The sequence below is a fragment of the Engystomops pustulosus genome, chromosome 7, assembly GCF_040894005.1.
Source record: "Engystomops pustulosus chromosome 7, aEngPut4.maternal, whole genome shotgun sequence".
NCBI classification, from domain to species: domain Eukaryota; kingdom Metazoa; phylum Chordata; class Amphibia; order Anura; family Leptodactylidae; genus Engystomops; species Engystomops pustulosus.
The window spans coordinates 165437637-165455874 of NC_092417.1; the positions used below are offsets into that span (position 1 = coordinate 165437637).

Below are 18238 nucleotides of genomic sequence, written 5' to 3' on the forward strand. Positions count from 1 at the left end.
CAACCCGCCAGTAATTGTGCAAACGCAACCTTGCAACCTGCCAGTAATTGTGCAAACGCAACCTTGCAACCCGCCAGTAATTTTGATTATTTCCCCGTTTATACCACCTCCATCCCAAGTGGGATGGCGCAGGGCGCAACTGTGCACTCGCCATAGCCTTGTGCGATCCAGGGTAATAGCGCTATCCAGGTGTATCCGGGGGGTGGGGGTCGGTGGGCTTACATCATGCCGTTTTTGTTGGCTTTTTGGAGAAGATTTTGCTGCAGTTTTTTGAAACTTGTCCGGTTCTTGAACCTAAAAGACTGTATTTTCTATTCCTTGTTCATCCAAAGGATACATTTGTAATGCTCAGTCCTGTGGAAAAAAAACGCAAACTTTAAAAAAAATCTGCACCAAAAAGTTAAAAACAAAACACAAAATCAGTTTCCCACATATGGTGTCAATAGTGTCACCCCTCCGAAGTGACGATGACGGATTAGACAATTCTTCTGACATGGGATGGCTTTAGCTTTAGTGTCTCTTTATTTTTACACGTGGATTGTGCTGACCCTTCGGAATGTTTTTAAAAACCCTCCAGGAGATATTTTGGCCTCTTCTAATGAGCTGTCTGGTTTTAGAGAACCAGTTTTTGAGTTGAGAAAGAGGAACCATCTCAAGTTTAGTTGGAGTAGAGAGGAACCTACACAGTTTTCCTCTCTGGAGGACCTGGCATGTTGGCTCGCCATAAAAATTTTTCTAGTGGTCTCTAATTTCTAGTTTCCTCTGTATTGTTTGTATGTAGGTACATGTAAGTGGTCCTTGTGGTTAACGATCTATAATTTGTTAAAAGGAACCCTTAAACAGTAATCCCCTTTCTGAGACCCCTGGCGATCAGTGGTAATCTAGAGAGATGCTTAGTTTTTAGTGGTGGTGCTCAGTTTCCCTGCAGCGCCACCACTGGTAAAAATGAGTATTACACATTTGTCCATTTAATAAATGGGTAATAAGATCGGGTCCTCCAGTGTGTGAGACAATCTATGAAATCGCTCTCCCTCCGACCAAGAGATGAGCATCTTAAAGAGGACCTGTCAATTTTCGGCACTTACTAAAGTAAGCAGCTCCTAGTGCTTGATCAAACGCCGCAGTGTTACAGTGATAGCGTTACCGGAAACCTCCGGTAACGCTATCAAACACTGCGGCGGGTACAGTGTAATCATCGGACCGCTCGCAAAAAGCTGTCCGATGTATTCATGAGGGGGGCGGTCCGAGGCGCTGCCTCTTCCCCGGACCGCCCCGCTCGCTCCATAGGCCGGCAGTGACTGCCGCGCGCTAGGCGGCAGTCACCGCCCCTAGCCACGCCCTAACCCCGCCCCTCATGAATACGTCGGACAGCTTTGCTAGCTGTCCGAAAATTACACTGTACCCTGCCGCAGTGTTAGATAGCGTTACCGGAGGTTTCCGGTAACGCTATCACTCTAACACTCCGGCGTTTGATCAAGCACTAGGAGCTGCTTACTTTATGGGTGACAGGTCCTCTTTAAATCGAGGACCCCCTTGTTTATTAACCTTTAAAAACATATCCATCTGAATACAAGTTAAAGTGATTCCCCATTTATTTTCCAGTGTCCGTATAATCTGCAAAAATTCTGTGCTGCAAGAAATCCGCGGTCATGACTGACGAAGGCGGGGGGCCTGTCGGCGGCAGTTTCTTTGAGGTAAGTTCCACATACCCTATTACAGAGCCCTAATTCGCCTTTAAAGGAGTTACAAAGACTTTTTAGGAATACACAGGGAATTTTCCCTGCCTTTTTTTATATCCCGGTGACTCCAGTTAAAGAGATTTTCCACCTTGCAAGAATCGTGGGTCTTTGCGTCATGCGACTATAACGATTCTTAAAGGGGTTTTCCAGTTAGCTTGGAATCTCACACGCCAAGCTTCCGTGATTTTTGAGACTTGGAGCCAGTAGAATCCCCCCTCCCCCCGCATACATAAAATAGTTAGCAAGTCCAGCTTTCAGTTTTATGTCTTTAAAGGAAACCTACCATTTCAAATGGTAGGTGTAAGCTGTAAACACCAAGCACCAGCTCAGGGTGAGCTGGTGCCGGTTCTTAGTTTCGTTAGTGTTAAAACCGCGGTATCGCGGTTTTAACACTTTTTAAACTTTATAGCAGAAGCTGCTTCAGCGCTGCATTTCCTATGTAGGCGCGCGCACGATCGTGCGCACGCAGCGCCGAAGCAGTTTCTGCTATAAAGTTTAAAAAGTGTTAAAACCGCGATACCGTTTAAAAAGTGTTAAAACCCGGCACCAGCTCACCCTGAGCTGGTGCTCGGTGTTTACAGCTTACACCTACCATTTGAAATGGTAGGTTTCCTTTAACTCTTGGGTAACCCCTTTAATGATTAATCAGATTACCTTCTGGGGAATTCAGACACTGTACACACACACACACACACACTTGTGTATAGACAAACATACGTCTGCTCACAGGGAAGGGAGAAACCACCCAAGGGGATGTGAAACCACTTCTGGTCTAGCCCCAGTATGCATCCCCCTTGAAAATCTAAAAATTTGGGTACCTGTATTAAAAAAAATTGTCTTTACTAAAGTCCTGAGCTTTTAGTAAATGTAACAAAAAAATGAAAAAGTGTCCCTGTGTGAACATAATTTCCCATAAATGTATCCATGTTGTCCCTTAGGAGGTAAAAGTCCTTGGATACAGCCACCCTCGCACCCTGGTTTCGGTGGCCAGACCTGCACTATTGGGTCATGCCTGCAGCAGCCGTGGTCATATCCAAGGACAGCAATTGTTTCTAATGGACCAATACGACTACATTTATGGGAAATTATCTTCACACAAGTGTATGGTTTTAATAACATCCAATTGGAGACATTTCTATAGCCGGTGAATTAAAAGTCAATGCCCAGATGAGAATACCCCTTTAAGGACTACTTTTCACTCCCCTCCATTGTAGGCCGGCAACTACCGCCGCACCGTGAAGAGAATAGAGGATGGGAACCGGCTGTGTAATGACTTGGTCACCTGCTTTAGGGAAAGGGCAAAAATTGAGAAGAGCTACGCCCAGCAGCTGACAGACTGGAGTCGTAAGTGGAAGACCAACTTGGAAAAGGGTAAGTGTCGGGAGGGGGGGGGGGGGGGGTAGATTATAAAAATGCTAGGGGGGGTGCTAGGGGCTAAAAATTTTGATGAGCTATCCTTAGATATCCGCTCAGCTGTTCTGCTTGGCTTATAAACGGAAAAGAACAGGAAACGAACAGCGCCATCCTCTGTGTAGTGGTCAGATGAGGTTACTGCAGCTAAGTTCCTATTTTTTTCTTTCATGCGAGCTAAGCTGCAATGACTCCGATCGACCACTACACGGCGGTGTATGTGATCTGTGGGGGTGCTGGGTGTCGGACTACCACCCATAGAGAGTACTTGTCTTTTATTGGTGATCCATAATTTTTGGGCTTGAAACCCCCTTTTAATTTGCCTCCTTTCCACTCATCTGATAGGAATGAGCAAGACATTCACTAGAATGTTGGCTGTTACTTTAGGAAAGTTTGCTGCGCCATTAGTATAGTTTTGCTTTAGGGAACGACTCTTGAAGGGTCAAGTAGGAAAACTTGTGCACGTGATGATGGAGGTAGAACGTCTCGTAGACTTAAACTCCCCATCATTCAACGCATACTTACAGGGCTAAAAATAATCCCTTTAATGCATATTAATTGCCACTAATTACCCCGACCATGGTCAACAAGGAAATACACAATGTTCTTGTTTAAACATTGTTAATGTGTATGTAGTGGAATGGCTGCGACAGCCTTGACCGGAGAGGAAGGTGCGTTCTCTGGTCATAGAAGGTAAGGAGCCGCCATGTTATCACATACAGACTCCTCTGTTCTTGGAGATCAAAGGTGGTTTAAAGCGAAGGGTCACCTTTTATTGTACACTTATCTATTTCATTGTCTTATTGTACTACTACCAGTGTTCATTCATCTGAGAGCCATTACTTGTGACTCCCTGCATACACTTGTGCTCTTAAAGGGGTAGTTAAAAAACATGGCTGCTTTCATTACAAAAACAGCGCGACACAAGGCCATGGTTCATGCCGATATTGCAGCGCGGATCTATTCACCTCTATGAAGCCAATACAAGTTTGTACCATAGTCGGGTGGGGCGCTGTTTTCGGGAAGTAGGTGGCCATATCTTTCAACCTCCTTTTAATGAAGAAAAATCCTCAGTATCAAGCTATTGGTTATAGATGGTTATTCGATCCTGATTCCCCATTTTTTCCAGAACCCTGCATACTCCACATTCTCATATGCCCTCTTGGGTAAGCCCCAAACTTGCACATAGATCCCCCCCCCCCCCCACAATTGAAGACTTGCATGGGGATACCATAGAGAGGAAGATGTGGGCCTACAGTTACAAATGTACTAGTGTAACCCCTTCCTAAGTTTACGATATTCTTTATCTTTGGTGATATAGCTCCCTTAATGGCGTTGTCTACTCACGTTACGCCCACATGGTAGGGGCAAACTTGCTTATAAGTGGGGGTGTCAGTGACTGGACCCCATGGATCACAAGAACTAGGATCCAATGAACGCCGGTCACACATGTACGCCGCTTGGCTCTTCAGCGCCACAGAGATGAACAGAGTAGCAGGGCGCATGCGCGACTGGCTGCTCACTTCTTCCGGGGTACAACAAACCCTCGTTCTCATGATCCGTGGGGGTCCCATCACTGATTCCACAATCAGAAGGGCTATTGAGAAGGGCTAACTTGTTGTGATTGGACAACCCCTTTAAGTATCTGAGATTGAAGTCAGTAGGTCCATTTACTTTTCGCCTCCTCAAGTAAGAATGTCCAGAACCCACTTTTGGACGTGGTTTCCCTTGTCGGTTGCATTAATCTTAGGTAGATGTTACTCTTGCCCCATACTTGTACTAGAATTGGGGATAATCTGAGTAATTTTGGAGACCAGAGGTGCGGAAGTAAAGTCCAGGATGTATATATTCTGGACCTCTTGGTACTGGATGTGAGGGGGATATCCTCCTGCTGGTAGCTATTATACCTCCCATCTCTCTATTTACAGATTTTTAGGTCTGCCCTATAGGAGCAAATTATGTATAATGCAGAATATGTGTTGACCCAGAGTCTTACAGAAGTAAATGGCCAGAAAATAACCATAACTTCATGCAACGCGTGTTATTTCCTTTAAATAAATCCAATATGTGGCCATTCCAGTTTCTCTGGTTATGTGGTTTGTAACACTAGACGGAGCCGTTCCGTACAATTGCTTAAAGATCTTTGACGAAGCCTAAGGAACTGAAAATGGAAACCCTTTCTTAAAAAAATAGAGAAAAAATGTGCCTGATTTACAAAATTTATGTCAGGCCTGGACAAATCTTTAGGTGTAGTAGCCAGTAGTTACGCGCTCTTAGGACAGGTCCATACAACTTAAGATTGATGACTACATTGCATTGTGATGTCTGGAAGTACTAAACCCTTGTGTGCTCTCAGGTCCTCAGTACGGTACCCTGGAGAAGGCTTGGCAAGCTTTCCTGAACGCCGCCGATGCCCTCAGCGAGATCCACACCGAGCTGCGGAATCATCTGTGGGATGAGGATAGCGGGAAGATGCGGGACTGGCAAAAGGAAGCCTACCACAAGCAGATGATCGGAGGCTTCCGAGAGACTAAGGAGGCAGAGGAGGGATTCAGTAAGGCCCAGAAACCCTGGGTGAAGAAGCTCAAAGATGTAAGTGTGGTACAGCTATGATCTGCAGCGATGGAGACTTCTTATCCCCTTTTGTCCACACTTGTGGACCTAATTTTTTTCAGCTTGCTGAGAGATCAGGTTACTTGCTTCCCTTAAAAGTCTATGGAGAGGCAGGAGGAGAAGAAAGAAGCTGCAGAGCAAGAAGCTACTGATGCCAACATTTTGCTGTACCCCACATTCTTCCGCTGTACAGATAAGGGGTGCAGGATTCTTATAATAATTCTTTGTGCAGCGCTGTGTAATCTGTGTGCGCTATATAAATAGAGCTTGCCAAATTGGTCCCTGTCCCCATGGGGCTCACAATCTAAACAACCTACCAGTATGTTTTGGAGTGTGGGAGGAAACCAGAGGAAACTCGCGCAAACACGGCAAGAACATACAAACTCTTTGCAGATGTTGGCTTCTGTGGGACTCAAACCCAGGACTCCAGTGCTGCAAGGCAGAGGTGCCAACCACTGAGCCACCGTACTGCTCCATGTGTGGAGGATTTCCTCACCGTTTGGAAATGTATTTAGCCAGGGGCCTTAATGGGGTTGTGTCAAATTTTCAATTTATCCCCCATTAACAGGATCGGGGATTACAAGGTAATTAGTTAGGTTCTGACTACTGGCACCCCCCGCAATACAAAGAATCTGGGTCCCATTCACATTACTGGGTAGATTGGCATGTGTCCTGCTGCGCCAGTAAAAACTATAGGAGGGTCTGAAATTGGCATCTCAGTTAGACAGTGAATGTGAGTGCTGCAGAGTGTTGGGTTTTGTGATTTTAGACCCCCCCCCCCCCCAATAGTATTGAATACTATTGGATGGTAAGGTGCATGCTTAACTTGCAGCTCCACCCACATTAGTGAGAACAAGATCCTCATTCTCAAGATTGCTGGGAGTCTCCTTCTGGTAATCAGTGGGGCCCCAGTAGTTGGATCAGCTTATATTCCCCTAATTCTCTGGATACAGGATAACTTAAAGGGGCTGAACCAAGTTTTCAAGTCCCAAAAAGCTCAGAATTTGTTACACTAGAAACTATATTCGTGTGTGTGTGTGGTACCACAACCTTACTCCTCTATAAATGAGCATTGGTAGAACAGACCGGCCATAGACTTATAATCCTGGAAAAACCCTTTAACAAGGTTTTAATTGAATGCTTAGTACCCGTAGTTCCTACTTTGTGTAATCTTGGTAACTTCCTGCAGCTTTCATGGATATATAGTCATTCGCTGAATACAATGCTTTGTGAGGGGCGCGCTTCCTCCTTCTAGGTCAATATTTATGTCAACTTGTAGATTGAGGCTACAAGGAAGAGGTGGGGTGTGGGTCTAATGTATCGTAGGAGGGGACGCATCACATTTTGGTGGTCTTGGGAACGTGCATTTCAAGATTGGATTTGAATTGTTGGTCTTCTGTATCCATTGTGATCTACCATTTGCTTGAAAGTGCTGTTGCTACACTGATGCAGAGACCTATCTTGTTTAATCCCTGAACTGAGAGGTTTTGCTGAAAAAACAATTATAAAATTATGATATTGAGGCGCAGTGGCTTCTCCTCTTACCCAAATTGTGCTCTGCTCCAGCCATGTCCCATTCGGCATAAGCTGAGAATACGTCATCATTGTGTTGTCCCTGACAGCCAGAAGTAATCAATTGCTGCACCATCCCCCAGCTGCTGTATATGAGTCATCCAGCTCTGGTTGATTAGTCGGGAAGCTCATTGTTATGTGTTTATCTAGGCAGCCTGCATGCAACCCAGCTTTCCCAAGGTCCTGAATTTTTCAATAGTTTTTTTGAGCAAAACCACTCGGTTCAGGGCTTAATTGAGATATGTTTCTGCATCTGTGTAGCTACAGCATTCTCAAGGTATGTTTGGTTCACACCCCATAATTAAGTAACCTTAGGAGGGATACAGAAAACTTTACCAATAATAATTTGTACACGTTTCAACAGATTTGACCTTGTGAGATTGCAGTCAGTGTTTTGGTATCGGTGGACGTGTCCTCACACTGCTGTTCAGTGAGCACAGCAGTGTGAGGACATGCCCCCTTTTGACAGGAGAAGCTACAGCTCTGGAATATAAACCCCGTCCTGATGCTGCTATTAACAACATAAACAATGTATGATAAAACAGCTGTATACAGCTTTGTATGGTAGAATGGCTTCTGGGCTACAGTTTAAAGGAATTTTTAAGGAATTCTGAAAATTTCTTGGGGACCAGGGAAAGAAGAAGTATTCATACCCAGCCCTGGTTTTCAGGTCGTACCATTACTCCTGGTCTTTGGCCAGAAGTGCTACAGAGTTGTCTTGGTTTATGGGATGTCGCTTGTGACGTCCTGTGGTCCCAATAATTTACAAATGAAGCGGGACTCCTAACTCCCTGGTGCCACAGACCAAAAATACAGCCACAACTTGAGAATCGGGAGCCATTGAATATTGCTGAGCATGGCGATCAGGTATCTCCAGCGCTGTCAAAGTCGCTAAATGAGAGTACTGTAGATACCCCAAGCGCTGTGTTTGTCAATTTCTGGCGCTCCCTTAGTATTGAATGGAGCCGCACTGTGCATTCTCAACCTCTCTCTCCATGAATTAGTGCTATCGGGACCCGTATTCTCGTAATATCCCACATCCTGTGGATAAGGGATAAGAATCAAACAACAAAATTTCCATTGGTAAGGAAATAATCCCGGCACTAGTCAGGGGAGAACAGATGATATATTGGCCTCTATATACTACACATGCAGCACATCTTAATTTTTTCCAACCTCTTAAGCTTTGGGACATTGGCCAAATCTGCATCCAGGAAAACGTCTTAAATATTCTTATTATGGAATCCACTTAATTTGTTGTCCTTGTGTTGCTAAGTAGAAAATTAGTTGTGCTTGTCCCTTGGTAGTCTATAAATATCCCACTGGAGGTTTTCTCATGGTTTGGGCAGCCCGGTCTTGGACACTTCACAGAGGAATGGGACCCGCTGACCTTCACATGACATTTTTCTGTGTTATACTGAAATCCTGTGACCCTGTTCATGAACTGTTATGTGACCTCCTGTCCTCTCATCTCTTACAGGTGGAGACGGCAAAAAAACGTTACCACGCAGCCCGGAAAGATGAACGCTCAGCCCAAGTACGAGAGGATCATTCAAAGGCAGACGCCTCCGTGTCACAAGAACAGATCCGTAAGCTACAGGAACGCGTGGAGAGGTGCAACCAGGAAGCCGAGAAGGTCAGAAAGATTTTAGGAATATTTTCTTAAAGGGTTGCCTGGGGGTTTAACAACATGGCTACTTCCGAAAAAAACCAGAACCGCACCTGACTATGGGTTGTGCTGCTAATGCAGTTCAGCTGTATAGAATAAATGGAGCTTGGTTGCAATACCACACACAACCCGTGGTCAGGAGAGGAGCTGTTTTTGGAAGAAAGCAGTCATGTCTTGACAATCCTTTTTAGGACCCCAGCGGCCATCGGTCCGAACTCATTAGTGCAAAACTAAAAGTTGCATTGGGTTTGCCACTGGTGCACATTGCACAGCAGCTTACCCACTGTGTGTATACCGTTTGAGACCCCAGCCTTAAAGGGGTTTAAGTTAGGATAGGGTCTAACTCACTGATCGGTGGGGGTCTCTGTGATGAGACCCCCACAGATAACTAGAACGGGGGTCCTTCGTCGCACCACCGAGAGAAGCAGCCGGTTGCGCATGTGCAGGCTTCCCCGTGCATCTCTATGTAGCAGACTGAGGTCGTCGAGCGCCATACTCCATCTACATCAGCTCCGTTGAGATGAACGGGGCAACTCAGTCATGCGTGAATGGCTGCTCCGGCCATCTCTGTGGTGTTACGAGGGGTGCGACGGAGGGGTACATCTAGCCAAGGGGTCACTGGACCTGTTTGGCAAATCTGTAGCTGTCTTGGACCATGGGATGTCACTTGTGATGTCGGAGGACGTGACGTCCTGTGGTCCCAGGAAACCATTGATCGGATGAAGTGGTTTCTCCACTTCACTGGCCAAGTTCTCCCTAATTGAATAAATAGGCAGGTCAAGCATGCTTCTTTCTGCTCCATTCAATACTAGGTGTCTGTATGGGGGTAGCGAGACCTCGGCGATCCGTTATTATCCGCAGGATAGGAACAACCGGATCTGAAGTTGCTGTAACAACTTGGTTGTGTTCTAAAATCTTCTGATGTATCTAAGATTAGTTCTCTATTACTGTATTACAGGAAAAGGCAGTCTACGAGAAAGCGCTGGACGAGTTAAACCGATACAACCCTCGCTACATGGAGGACATGGAGCAGCAGTTTGAGAGTTGCCAGGAGGCCGAGCAGAAGCGTCTACGCTTCTTTAAAGAAATGTTGTTGGATTATCATAAGCACCTCGACTTGTCCAGCAAAGAGAGGTAACCTGACACTGTATGGTCTGTCCAAAGACTCTACGCACCCTACATAATGCATATGTAACACTAGATGGATGCCTGGCCATCTTTGAAATATTTGTTTGCACTTCAAATATGCTATGCACACAAACACTCTGATCCTTACATTGTTTAGACTTAAAGATGGTTGTCCAAGTTGTAATGTCATACCTTAAAGGGATAATTGGCTGATCGTGGGGGTATAGCCAGTGACCCTCCCCATTGATTACTTTTCACCTATTGAGCTGGTCCATTCTCTGCCTATGAGAGCCCATAGAGAATGAATAGAGCAGTAGTATACGCTCAACCTGCTGCTCCATTGATGACCTTCATTTGTGATCCGTGGCTGTCCCAAATTTCAGACCTCCGCTAATCCACAAGTTATCCCCTATCCGTTACATACAGAATGACTCTAAAACTTGAACCAGCCAGTATAAAATCTCTCTGCATACACGTCCCAAATCCCTGTATAGTAGAAGTTGTACAAGATGAGAGAAACATTGCTGCATTTCTCCACAATGCATAGATGAGGTCTGGTATTGCATTTTTGCTGCAATAAAGCAACTGGTACAGCATTGCAATACCATGAGCAGCCTGTTGACCGGAGGGGAGCTGTTTGACATAAGACATAACCTTTTAAAATTGTATTCAGCCAGTCCTTGCTCCCCAGCAGTGTTGCTTGCCCCGTGCTGGTGTCCTTTACAATCATCCCTGAAAAGAATTTTGCTTTCCCTTCTCTCTCAGCTTCCATGGCTTGTACAGAGACCTGTATCAAGGTATCCAGGCAGCCGACGATCAACAAGACCTGAAATGGTGGAGAAATACCCATGGGCCGGGCATGGCCATGAACTGGCCTCAGTTTGAGGTAACGTTTAGAGAACGAGACCATGATTCATGTTTTGCGAATCGGTTGTATGTTTTCATGTGTCTGGTATTGCAGTTTAAACTGCAGTACCACATACAGTCTGTGGACAGGGGTGGCACTGTTCTGTAACACAACTAGGCATCCTATATGCAGATGCTACTAGCGCCCAACTTTTTGGAACCGTTCTCCCAACCCCACCCCAGCCGGACCAAAAAGTCAAACCAGGTCTTGAAAGTTTCAGTAATACAGGCGGTCCCCTACTTATGAACACTCAACTTACATATGACCCCTAGTTACAAACGGACCAATGGATATTGGTAATTTATTGTACTTTAGTCCTAGGCTACAATGATCAGTTGGAACAGTTATCACAGGTGTCTGTAATGAAGCTTTAGTGTTAATATGGAGTCTTATGACAACCCAACATTTTTAAAATCCAATTGTCAAAGAGACCAAAAAAGTTCTGGCTGGGATTACAATGATAAAATATACAGTTCCGACTTGCATACAAATTCAACTTAAGAATAAACCTACAGATCCTATCTTGTATGTAACCCGGGGACTGCCTGTATAGACAGATATTTCCCGGTTGGGGTTCTGTTTGCTTTCTTTAGGCTTTAACTATGAAAAGTGTTCCTTCCTGATGTCCCAAATAGCAGGTTTCAGTCCTCCTAGGGTAAACATCCTCCTTTTCCTCTTCTGTGCTTAAACTGGTGCTGACCCCTTTCTTGAAAGGAAGCCGTGTGTCTGAGAAGAAGTGTTGGAATTTACACATTGAGGAATTACACTACTTCCTGTATAAAAATTCCAAATTAGGAAGTATGAAAATTATTTATAGATAAAGGTAGGTGGTAAAAACTTGACCTTTCCTGAAGTTCTCGCCTGCACTTGAGTGGTGTTTGCTGAGCTCAGGTATCATGTTTGTGTAGGGTGGAGGATTCCCATCGTCTCGATGATGGATGTAGGATAGCTGTAGGCTTCAGGTATGGAGTCACTAGGAGTGCCTGAGATTTTTATGCCGAAAAATTTAAAGGAATCTGTTGTTCCTAAATACAGGAGTGGTCTCCAGAGACACAGAGGCCCATCAGTAAGAAAGAACGGAGTAGTAAAAATGTAGAGGAGGTGACCCTCACCGGCATCGTGCCAGCCAAGGATGGAGTCTCTGCAGGGACCCCCACCCAGCAGCTGAACCGAGGGTAAGTCACACCTTTCCTTTGTGACCTGCTACCTATTCTAATCAAGGGGTTGTCCAGAATTTTTTGAAAAAGTTCCGCACATAACTACTGCGGCCTAGTCACTGGTTTTGCACTGTACAGACCAGTCATTGGACTCCGTGATCTGTTGATGCACATTCTAGTTCAGTCATTGGTCTCAATGGTCTTTCACTATTCATAGCCATTCAGTGATCGAACAGGGATGTGATCGAGACATGTGATTGAACATCTATGAATATTTCGGTATGCTTGAGACCAGTGACTGAACTGATGTGTACATCAAAAGACCATTGAGACCAGTGTTTGGTCAATAGTCTTGCGATTTTCATAGCACTTCTATCACTAGTCTCAGTGTTTTTGCAATAATTATAGATGTTAAATCACTGGTCTTGGTGATCTTGTGATTTGCATATCTGTTTGATACAGTGGAAGACCGTTAAGGCCACTGTTTGGTGCTATTCAGTGACCGATTTTGTGTTGCACATACCAGTTCAATGACCGGTCTCAATGGTTTTGTGCTGTGCAAACCTGGTCAATCCCTGATTCCGTGTTGATGCTGGACAACTCTTGGGTGGTTGACACACAAAATATCCACATTACACTAATGGTATTACAGATGCACATGACATCTTGAATGGTGGAGTAATGACAGACTGTTGAGGATGCTTCTAGATTGGAGAACTTGAACCCCTAATGGGACAGGATTTGCCGGGTCTATGTAGCACAGACTTATTGTGGTTGTGTGGATCCAATATAATTGTCGGTGGGAGTGAATAGAAAATTGATTCCCCGTTTTTATTTTCAAGGCCCAGCATAACGTTTTATATACCTTTTACGTGGGATAAGCATTATATATTCACCCTATGTGCTTCATCTCGTGTCTCCCAGTCTTGTTGCTTTCCAACTGTTGCAAAACTACAACTCTCAACGTGCTATGACATTTTGCAGCTGCGAGTGCATGATGGGACTTGTAGTTTTACAAAAACTGAAAAGCAACAGGTTTGGCAACACCATGCATGGTCAGTGTACCCCCAGTATGATGTAGTCCTAGGTGTAGTGTCGGTTCACAATCTTTTTGACATCCTCCTCCCAGGTTTTCCTACGCGGACGAGGACCAGGATTTCTATGCCACTTTAACGGATATGCCACGATCAGAGTCAGTACAGGCCCCACGTTATACTCTTCCAAAGACGTGGAGCCCTTGTCTATATACTCCATTTACATTCTCCCCCAATGGACTCTAATTTATACTGGTGGTGGGATTCCTAGGCCTAACCAGTCCCTCCATGGACCTCTTCTGATTATAGACTCTGCTCTGCTCCTTCTTTATCTGTCTTCTGGGTGTTAGTTGGTGGTTATACATTCACTTACAGGGGAGAATTTATGGTGGTCAGTAAACCTGTGTATGTATAATATAATTGTGTATATGTATAGCATCTATAGACTTGCGCTTTCTTGTATAGTTGGACGCTCACTGTCCTCCTGTAATCCTTTTAGGGTGGAATGGCTCTTTTAGCTTTTTATGGCATTTTCTTCTTCCATGGTAATTTAACTCTCTTGTTGGTTCTTGCAGACCTGCGAAGGATGACGGCTCGGATTGGTCAGAAGACGAAAGTCCTAAAAAGTCACTGGACAGTAATGGTCGGGAGGTATCACAGGTAGAGGGCGTGCGTGTGCGGGCTCTATATGATTACACTGGACAGGAGTCTGACGAGCTGAGCTTTTCAGCAGGTATACACCACTAACCTTCCCTTAACCACCTTCCCCGTTTCCTCTCCACAGGCACGTACCCCTCCCCCATCACCCCCATTCTCCATCCCTCGTCAGGCCTAGTGCATGAATCCGGCATAGCACGCAGGCTGGCAAATGTGCATGGTGCACGCGTCTTGCTACCACATTCTCCACCCACCAAACCGATCACCCACCGTTAACTCTGCACTAATGATGGTACTAACTTCCGCATGGGAACAAGGGAGATTTAAAGGACATTTTCCCCCAGGATAAAAGACTATGCAAATGAGCCTGAGGAGCAACAATGGAGCCTGGAGCCCCTCAGGCTCATTTGCATATAGTATTTCATCCTGGTGGTAGATGCCCCTTAAGTCTTGGTTAAAATAATATTGGGACTGGATAAAGCTCCTGGTTCCAGTGACCCAACAGTTGTGGTACAGTGAATGCACTGAATACTGGTATCGGTTTAGAAGAACTTTTTTGGAGTTCTTTTTACTCTCCTGAAAATGCAGGAGTGTCCTGCGAGTTCAATAAGGTGCATTTGATTTAAAAAGCTTACTTAAAGGGGTTGTCCAGCTACATCTACAGCACAGGGGATAACTTAGTGATTGGTGGTGCCCCCAGATATTAAGAGAATGAGGGTCTTTTGTATCCCAAATTAAAAGAGCAGCCGTTCGCCTATTTGCCTTCTGCTCTATTCTTCTCTATAGCACCGATGGCTGAGCACAGTACTCGGATGCTTCCATCATTGCTATAAATGGTGAAAGGAGCAGCGTGCATGTCTGACTTTTGGGTCCATTCATTTGGAGGTACACTAGACCCTCGTGATCTATTGAAGGTCCCACCACTGCAGCCTCCATCGATCAGCAAGTCATCCCCTACCCTGTGAATAGGTGATGAATGGAAGGTGATGACTGGACAACCCTTTTAAAGGTGACTTGATATGATCTTACACTCTTCTGCATTGCCACTACTGTATCTTACTGATTCGTCCGTAGAACACAGAATTTTTACATTACAATTTGATGTTTCCTATAATATTGGTGGTGGTTTAGCGGAGCCAAAGATTCTATCAGGTTTCCTTTAAATCCTGAGAGGACATCTAGTATTGTATTTATGCAGTGATTTTACAGTAATCTCCTCCATGTTATCTTGTCAAAGATCGGACGTTTCTGGCCAAAATAATTTTTTTTTCTGCCGCTTTACTGACAAAAGATAATGGCTTGGCAGCAGATAAAGGCTTTGTATGACCGTATACGACACTGGATCAAGTCTGTAATATTTGTTTTTTATATATTTTTAGATCTTGTAAAAGTATATACTGTATTGTCCCTCCTGCACCAACACTAAGGATCACGAATTCCTATTCCTGCCCAAGTTTGGACTTGGGCAGTCATTTTTTTTATTTTAACAGCATTTTTGTGCAGACCTTACACGCCAAAGACATGGGCTTGGGAGTGAACACAAGGTTCCTGTGCAGGAGGGATAAGGAAAAACTTGGGATACAGGTCAACCTGTGTACTAGTTGTGTGTGGTATTCCAGCAACATCCCATTCACTTCAGTGGAGCTCCGCTGCAATACCAAACACAACCCAGATGTGGCGCTATTATGAATGAACGCTGCTATATTTACAAAAGTTAATGTGAATAATGTAAGAATGTAATTATTACTCATTGGTAAGTAACCAATGTACCTTTTATTTAATAGTGTTAAGGAAAATGCATAAGATATTTGAGTGTAGTATGATGTAGAGAAGTGGAGCTCTGTGGTATATGGGGCTTTTTCATCTGGAGCAGGGGAAAGCATGGTAAAAATCCTGGCAGGACTGGAGAAACTGTGTTCGAGCGGGGTAATCCAGACTCCCAGTGATTGGCAGGGAGGGTCCTAAATAACTCCACCCACAAACGGTGACTGACAGGAGTGGTCCTGATTGCCCCGCCCACACAGTGTTGGTGGAGAATTTAGAACTCTCGGTCAATCACAGTGATTGGAAGTAGGAGTCCTAATTGCCTCGCACACACAGTGATTGACAGGAAGTGTCCTGATTTCCCCGTCCACAGACTGTGTGGGGTGGAGTAATCAGGACTCTCACTGTCAATAACAGTGATTTGGCAGCGAGAGTCCTGATTATTCTGCTCACACACAGTGATTGACAGGTAGTGGAAGTAACCCTGCCCAGGACTCTCCCATCCTTCTATGGACTCCGGTCAGGATTTACTCTGCTTTACCAAATCCTAGAACCCTAATCCCTCTATCATATCCTGCTCTTAGAGGAGCAGAAAACACCTGACAGGATCATTGTAAAGGGATTGTTTGACTTGAGAGAGAAATCTACCCAGTTTCCAAGATTATAAAAAGAATAAAGATCCCATAAAATCTAAGTTATTGATGACCTTGTTACTGTACCGTCACTATAGACAGATGACGTACATTGGGATTATGTCCTTAACTCTACTATAATGACCTGAATGGATCGGATTCCCAGGTGAATTATTGTTATAGGGTGATGTCTCCCATAATCCATAGGTTGAATAATTTATCATTTGTAGCTTTTATCTCCTCTCGTATTGATGCAAGGTAAGTGATGTATGAGACATGTGGATGTGCACCTACCTGCTGTCATTGCAACTCCACATTTATGTCCTGCAGGAGAAGAGCTCATAAAACTGGGTTCTGAAGATGAACAAGGCTGGTGTAGGGGACGTCTCATTTCTGGGAAAATTGGACTTTATCCGGCAAACTACGTGGAGGATGTTGCGTCCTGAGCGCCTGACCGAGCCTTGAGCGTCCTCCGAGCTGTGCGCGTCCTGGATCCTCCAAGGACGAGGGGCAAAAACCTATGAACATTGGATACTTCTAGTGAATCCATTGCTGCTTTTACCATATTATTTTAGACATGCAGTTATATATATTATATATTATATTTTTTTTTTCTTAATAAAAAAAAACAAATTTACCCAGAAATTATTCTGCCTGGCCGCACTCCTGCAGTATTGTGAACCAAGGATGTGCATTGTAAAGTTTTTTTTCGTTGTGAAGAGTGCAGGTGAGCTAGCTTGAGTCACCGAAATGTATATAGCGAGAGTCAAAAAAACACACAAAAGTGCTTCCTCCAACCAAAAAAACCCCACTTACTGCTGTCCACTAGGGTATAGGGTCAGTGTATGTTGTATTACCCAGCCTCGGGGATCAGTCATTGTGAGGGACAGATGTTGTTATAGAGCATCGATAGTAGCTGTTGACAGCCTTAACTGATATATTTTTTTATTTTCCTACCCACATTTGCACATAAAAAAAATACCGTCACCTCTTTAAAGTGGTCGATGGTTTTTTTCCCTCAAAATTATCCTAACGCCTTGATGTCCAAGGGGTTAGCGTCGCGTCTCTGGGCACCCAGGTGATTTCTATAGTCCCCTAATAACAGGGTATATTTTTAGGATTTTCTGCTGGACACGTTTTTGGGATGTTGGATACTTAGTCATTTTCAGGTTAGAGGGTTTGTCAAGCTGATACTAGAGGTAAAGAATACTCCCAGTGTTTATTTTTTGTGTCCCCCAACCCCCCCTTGCTCAAGTCTGTGCTAAAATAATTCAACTTTTTGACCTTTGCCGACGAGTTCAGCATGAGACTTTGTGAAGCACTTTGGACGGAGAGGAGAGTTTGAAACGTTTTGTGCCATCTCATCATGCAAGTGACCTTATTGTGAACAATGTATTTTCTATTTAAATGATAAATAAAAATCCACGTTGTTTTTACACAAGGTCTTTGTTGTTTTTTGGGCTAAAAAAAAAGTCTAGTAGCAAACACAATACACCTCTTTTAGGGCCTACACATGACCCCCTGTTCTTTCCATAACAGCTTATCTTAAAGTGGACCTGCCACCCTCAAAAACGGCACTAGGTGCCAAAACAAACTCAGCAGTGTTACACTGTTAGCGTTATCGGAAACCTTCGAAAACGCTAACATACACTGCCACGCTGTACCCTGAAAACACTGGACCACTCTCAAAGCGGTCCTGCGTATTCATGACTGGGCGGTCCGAGGCGCTGCCTCTTCCCCGGACCGCCCCACTCTCTCCAAAGGCCAGAGGTGACTGCCGCACATCATGCAGCAGTCACCACCCCCAATCCCGCCCCCTCATGAATACGCCGGCCAGCATCGAGAGGTTTCCGATAATGCTAGCATTGTAATACTGCTGCGTTAGATTTGGCACTAGGAGCTGCTAACTTTATAAAAAGCTTCTAGTTCTGTTTTTGAGGGTGACAGGTCCACTTT

The 18238-nt window shown here is 44.6% G+C and overlaps 1 protein-coding gene across 11 annotated transcripts in view; it reads left to right on the forward strand.

The window, feature by feature from the left end:
* Positions 1-17723, forward strand: part of PACSIN3 (protein kinase C and casein kinase substrate in neurons 3) — a 73439-nt gene extending 55716 nt beyond the window's left edge. For 8 of the 11 annotated variants that reach the window (XM_072118757.1, XM_072118752.1, XM_072118758.1 and 5 more), the window contains 10 exons: positions 1603-1694; positions 2954-3110; positions 5506-5741; positions 8815-8970; positions 9962-10137; positions 10897-11017; positions 12074-12213; positions 13325-13387; positions 13805-13962; positions 16613-17723. In XM_072118757.1, the coding sequence (XP_071974858.1) occupies positions 1650-1694; positions 2954-3110; positions 5506-5741; positions 8815-8970; positions 9962-10137; positions 10897-11017; positions 12074-12213; positions 13325-13387; positions 13805-13962; positions 16613-16728 (1368 nt within the window). In that variant the 5' untranslated portion in view covers positions 1603-1649 and the 3' untranslated portion in view covers positions 16729-17723. The remainder of the gene's footprint in view (positions 1-1602; positions 1695-2953; positions 3111-5505; positions 5742-8814; positions 8971-9961; positions 10138-10896; positions 11018-12073; positions 12214-13324; positions 13388-13804; positions 13963-16612) is intronic. The other 3 variants (XM_072118762.1, XM_072118761.1, XM_072118763.1) reach the window with 3 other exon arrangements.
* Positions 17724-18238: the final 515 nt, after the last annotated feature.